This window comes from Mustela nigripes, chromosome 14, assembly GCF_022355385.1.
Source record: "Mustela nigripes isolate SB6536 chromosome 14, MUSNIG.SB6536, whole genome shotgun sequence".
NCBI classification, from domain to species: domain Eukaryota; kingdom Metazoa; phylum Chordata; class Mammalia; order Carnivora; family Mustelidae; genus Mustela; species Mustela nigripes.
In genome coordinates this window covers 25,248,320-25,254,319 of record NC_081570.1, presented here as the reverse complement: position 1 = coordinate 25,254,319, position 6,000 = coordinate 25,248,320, and the positions used below count along the sequence as shown (strand labels likewise).

General features: G+C 51.0%; 1 protein-coding gene across 1 annotated transcript in view; it reads left to right on the top strand.

Moving 5' to 3' along the window:
• Positions 1-6,000, top strand: part of CSMD2 (CUB and Sushi multiple domains 2) — a 611,427-nt gene that overhangs the window by 307,664 nt on the left and 297,763 nt on the right. Inside the window, exon 7 of the mRNA XM_059377195.1 lies at positions 2,481-2,558. Within this exon, the coding sequence (XP_059233178.1) occupies positions 2,481-2,558 (78 nt within the window). The remainder of the gene's footprint in view (positions 1-2,480; positions 2,559-6,000) is intronic.

Here is a 6,000-nt window from a genome sequence, read left to right as displayed (position 1 = left end):
GACCATGCCCCTGCTATTAGGAGAGGGTATCTTGTTCAAACAGGAGTTAAGTGTCATGCCTTAGTAGCCAAGCTGTTACAGAAAGGCAAAAGAGCAGTTACATTGAATTCAACTCTGGGGGAAGGGTCTTTTCACTGCAAGGGGAGGAGGGGTACTCTTACACAACAAAAGAGCAGTTAATTATTTAAAGACTGGGGGGGGGGGTCTTTCAAAACCACTCTGAACTGCCATGTGATTATCTATCACATAGGTATAGTAACCACCAGTCAAGGTCGATGGATGTGTAAGGAGCAAATGAAATGATTATCGAGGGCCCACCATGTACCAGGATCTATTCTAGGCATGAACAAAACAGATGAAAACCCCTGCCTTCCTGGAGCTTATATTGCAATGTGAGGGGACACAAACCAATGATCCTGTGTGTTAGAAAGTTAGGGAGGTAAAGTAGGGAAGGGAGCTGTGGAGCAGGAGGTGCGGTGTCACTGTAATCAGTGGTCAGAGAAGGTGTTTGTTTCTGCAGGAAAGCAGGATTTGCACAGATGCTTCCAGGGAAAAAGGGAGTCATGAAGATACCTTTGGAGAAGAATCTTTTAGGGAGCTGGCAGGTAGAAGCAGGAACACACTTGGCATATTTTAGGAACACCAGGGAGGCCCATGTGGCCGAACAAGAGTGATTAAGGTTGAAGATAAGGTCGGAGGGGTGCTGGGAGGGCAGATGGGACTGTGAAGGCCACTTGAAAGATGGGCTTTTACTTTAGGAGAGGCAGGTTGCCACTGAAGGGTTTTGAGCAGAGATATAATATGGTCTGACTTAGGGTTTTATTTATTTTTATTTTTTTTACATATAGTGTATTATTTGTTTCAGGGGTACAGGTCTGTGAATCATCAGTCTTACACAATTCACAGCACTCACCATAGCACATACCCTCCCCAGTGTCCATCACTTAGCCACCCCATCCCTCCCACCACCCTCCTCTCCAACAGCCCTCAGTTTGTTTCCTGAGATTAAGAGTCTCATATGGTTTGTTTCCTTCTCTGGTTTTCTCTTGTTTCATTTTTCCCTCCTTTCCCCTATGATCCTCTGTCTTGTTTCTCAAATTCCTCATATTAGTGAGATCATATGATAATGTCTTTCTCTGACTGACTTATTTCATTAGCATAATACCCTCTAGTTCTATCCACACCATTGCAAATGGCAAGATTTGGGGGTTTTGATGGTTGCATAATATTCCACTGTGTGTGTGTGTGTGTGTGTGTGTGTGTGTGTGTATACCACATCTTCTTTATCCATTCATCTGTTGATGGACATCTAGGCTCTTTCCATAGTTTGACTAATGTGGACATCGCTGCTGTAAACTTTGGGGTGTACGGATCTGACTTATGTTTTAAAAGGATCCCTCTGGCCCTTGTATTAGAACAGTCTATATGGGGCAGGGAGGATGGGAGGTCATGGCAACCAGGGAGAATCACCGAGATTTCCATGACAGACATGGAAACTGCACTTGGGATCTACTTGGAAGGGTTTGAGGGATCCTGACGGATCCGGTGTGGATAGTAGGTGTGAGGGAAACAGACAAGTCAGGGATGCTGACCTGAATAAAAGAACTTGAAAGTCATTTAGCCCAGGGCCTGGCACACAGGAAGTGCCTGGTCACAGTTGCTGCTGCCACTGCTGGGTACTCATCTGAGAGGGCTGAGCCACCAGCAGGGGCCAGCAGGGAGAAGGCTTGAGGGTCTGGGACAGATGCATCGAGCCGTATACCCAGAGAACGGATGAAGCCCTTAGAGGCCAGCAAAATGTCTTGGGGACCTGGGGAAGTCAGACAGAAAGGAGGTGGCTGGCTTCAGAGGATTGGTCTTTGGAACAGTGGCATCCTGGCTCTGATGCCTTTTCTGCGCTATTTAGCAAACTCCTGATGAGCTGTGGTCTAGACTGAGATGGGATCAGAACCCAATTTAGTCATCAGGGCACCACCTGAGCCAGGCACCATCCCCCAGGGACCTCCAGGACTCTGCTTCCCCTGCCCACAGTAGGTCAGCTAGCATAGGCTGGGCTCACTCAGCTAGCCAACTGGCTCTGCCACATATGCTCCTCATCCTCCTGGGACCAATCATGATCTCTCCCAGGGATGGTCGGGATGTGAGAGGACAAGCCTAATCTGACAGGTACTTTGCAAGCCTTCAGACACATCAAGACCTCTAAAATTCCAGTTGCTGAACCCAAAGTCAACAGGTGAGGGAATATGCCCCACCTTTTTAATGGAAAGAACTATAAAGTCACATTGCAAAGTGTGAGGATATAGGGAGGGTGACAGTTTGGGGGGCATTGCTGCAATCAAGTGCACCTTTTGCCCAGAGGGGTTTCTAGCTTTGACCCACCCTGGAATATCCCAAGCCAAGAGTGGGGATTATTCTAGAAGGACCACATCCCTAGTCACCGATAACAACTAAAATGGTTTTCCCTCTTACTTCTTCTCTAGTCAAGAAGCAAATTGAGTTGAAGTCTCGAGGTGTGAAGCTGATGCCCAGCAAACACAACAGCCAGAAGACATCTGTGTGTAAGTGTCTGCCTGCCTGCTCGCCTGCCGGGCCTCTTGCTTGAGGTCAGACCCACTGGTGCTGTGACTGCAGGGAAGCCAGATGATGCTAGAGTGATTTCCCTTCAATCCTGCCTCCTTCGGTCTCGGGTTCTGCACATGGACACACTGACCTAGTGGCCAGTGAGCAGCCCCAGGGTCTGACCTTTGCCTCCTCCTCCTCCTCCTCCACCTCCTTCTCCTCCTCCTCCTCATCCTCATCCTCTTCCCTGCACTTCCCTCCCTCCTCCTCTTTCCCTCTCACTTCCCATTGTAACTGTAGTCCAGGGAGTCATTACTGCTACATTTCGTTCTTTATTTTTCCTTTTGAATCACTTCCACCTGCTAAAACAGTCCTCTTTCTGCTCCTTGTCTAGGAGTCAGTTACCCCCAACTGGGATCTTGGAGGCTGCAGGGTCCCCATTGCAGATCCCAGAGCAAGATCCTGTTCTAGGGTCCCTGGACCTGGCTGGGCTAGAGGGTGGGCTCCTGCATTCAACCCCTCAGTCAGTGCTGGGGTCTTTCTGCTGGGGCAAGGGGCAATTTTGTCTATGAGAACATGTTTCTGCTATTGGTGTTTGAATGATTAAAAGGGGAACATCTGGTGCTGGGGAATGGGCTGGAATGTCACCCTAGAAATAACTGATTAGAGCCTGTGCTAAGGGACTTTTGGGCTAGTGTATAAGAAGGGGTTCAGGAAGGTTCTGGGCCACCCCTGGAGGGCTGGACTTGAAAGCAATGGAGATCTTCCCAAGAACCCCTCAGGTTTTGTTCTGAAGTTGAGTGTAGGGAGCCTTCTGTGGTTAGAGACCCCCAGATGACCAGCTCTCTGCTTTTCCTTCTCCTGCCCTTCCTTTGCCTTTCTGCTTCTCTCTCTCCCAATCTTCCCACCCTCCTTCTTCCACACCCTCTCTGCTGTCTGCTCCTTCAGTTTCTCCCCTTCACCCTGACTCTCTCCTTTCATCTCACCTCCACATGCTCACTTCTCTTGAGGGTCTGGAAGTACTTCCTGAGAGGGATGGAGAGCAGCCATCAGTGGTTCCAGAGGCCCGTCCGTGTATGGCAGGGAACTGGATGGGGGAGAGGCTCCGACTGAACTGAGGCTGGCTATGGGATTTTTCTCTGGTTCTTCAAGTCTCTGGGGACTGTCATTTCTGACATTCTGCCCTTGATGGCAAAGGGGCGGCCAGGAGCCTTGCTTCTGGGCTGCATGAGGGTGCCAGGGGAAGGAGCAAGGGGAACTGAGGGTTAAACCAGGAGTCTGCGGAGCAGGCTTGAGCCACGGCTCTGGCCCTCACAGTCTCATTCCTTCTGTAGCCACAGAAGAGGAGATGAACTGAGGTTGGCGTGATTTCGTTTCAGAGTTTTCCTTGGAGCCACCTGCAGACTTCAGGGACATGGCCCAGATTTGAGAGAGCAAGTTTTTATCCCAGTGTGTTTTCAAGTGACTCTGTTACTCCAGGCACTAGTATCTCAGTTTCCAAATCTGTGAAATGGATGCAAAACCTTACCCTCCCTTCTTCCCAAGGGTGCTGTTGAATCTAGGATGGGCCTTCCTGACCTAGGACTTGAGGAGGTCCGTGAACTGGCTAAAAACTACATGTGATGTTGTGAGTGCACTTTCGGGGAGGAGGCATGTGTTTCATTAGCTACTCAGGTGTCTGAAACTCCCTCAGAAAGATGAAGAAAGCTTATTCTCGTGAAATAATGCAGGAACTCTGAAAAAGATACTTATCACTCTACTATAAGACACGGGTCTCCCCTCTGAGATTTCCTCAGAGACAGATGGGTTCATGGCTACACTGTGTGGAAGGCAGGCCACCAAATGTCTTCAGGTGTCTGGCCCTTCCTTGGTGGCCTACCCACACTCCCTGTGGACAGATGTCCTGAACTTCAGGGAAAGAGTGGACCCCCCGACCTATCCCAAACCCTACTTACTGCCTTCACTGGGTGGTCCGTGGGTACCACCAACTCCTGGCCATCAATCCCAACTGCCCACACATCCCTATCTCCTTCACCTTGGGTGGAAGACACTGCCTTTCTGAGCGTGTTTCGGCTTCTTGGGGTAAGGCCCACTCCCCCTTTCCTCCCATCCCTCTGTAGCCAACCGCGAACCAATACTACAAACATAAGCAGCTGGTTTGAATAGCCAGGAGAGGCTGGGATTAAAGAGAGGGGAAAGCCCTCTGGACTCCAGCATTCACACATAAAGTGTTCAGTTCACGGGGACTTATCTTTGCTTGTTTCCCGGGGAGCCTGGAAGTCCTTGCACTCAGGCCTCCCAGGAAGACAGGTCTTGGGGGACTGTGAGTACTTACCCTGGGCTGGTGACTTCCAGGATGGTGCCTGAGCCTTACTTCTAGCAGCCTGATGAAAGGGGGTGTGGCAGGGTGGGCTGCACATGTGCGGGGCTAGGGTTGGGTAGGTGGGTTCTGCCGTGAGCTCTCTTCTTTGGTCCAGCCACATCCTCATCCCACAGCCTTTAGCTCTGCGTGCTTCCTGGGTGGTGTGAGTACTGGATAAGAGGGCGGGAAACTGCTGTACTGTGTTAACACGCTACCAGGGGTGGCATGGTTCCCATGCGGTGGGCTCCGGGGACTGTGGGAGGGGTGTGGTCAGTGGGCAGGGGTGAGTAGGCCAGGCCGGAGGAAGGTGAGCACTTGGCTGACAAGTCGTCAGGGGGGCTGGATCGTGGTGAGGCTGGCTTACTGAAGTAAGTACTGGCATACAGAACTGGCATCCTCATCTTCTTAGAACAGAGCCTTCTCTTGCCTTTCTACCCCAGGGGATCCTGGAGACCCCATTACTGCCTGCCTTCCTGTTGCTTATGGAACACAAAGGCTCCAGGAAGTGGAACGTCCATCTCATTATCCCTGCCTGGGGGGGTCCTGCACTGGCAGGAATGGTGTTGTTGCTAAGTTTAGGATGTGAAAGCCTTGGAAGGAGAGGGTTCAATGGGAAAGGAATGGGAGTGGGGGACATGCCTGGCACGAGTGACTGGTTTTAACAGGGCAATATGGAATGTTGGAGAAGGAGAGGCTCCCTGAGAGGACTTGAGCTCAATGCATCACAACCAAGAAGATACCAGGTGTGTGGCTTGTGTGGCATCTGTCCAGATCCCCAGGTTCCCTTGGCCAGCCACCCTCTGGGATACTTGGAGGTTTGAATGGGGTCTACACAAGTCTTCTAACTGTAGAAATGTGCTCCAAGCTCCAAGAGTCTGAGATAGGACTCCAGGGGTCCCCAGGTGAAACATGCCCTTCTTCCCTCTCCCCACATTTTAGTCTTCCAGGAGCCCTGGGGACTCTTTCTTTGCCACATCCATTCCCAAGCCCTCATGTCCGTCCCCACTGCCAGGCTCTTGTCCTTCACCTCGACAATCCTAAAACTTCCCAACGGATCTCCCAGGCACTGCCCCCCTACC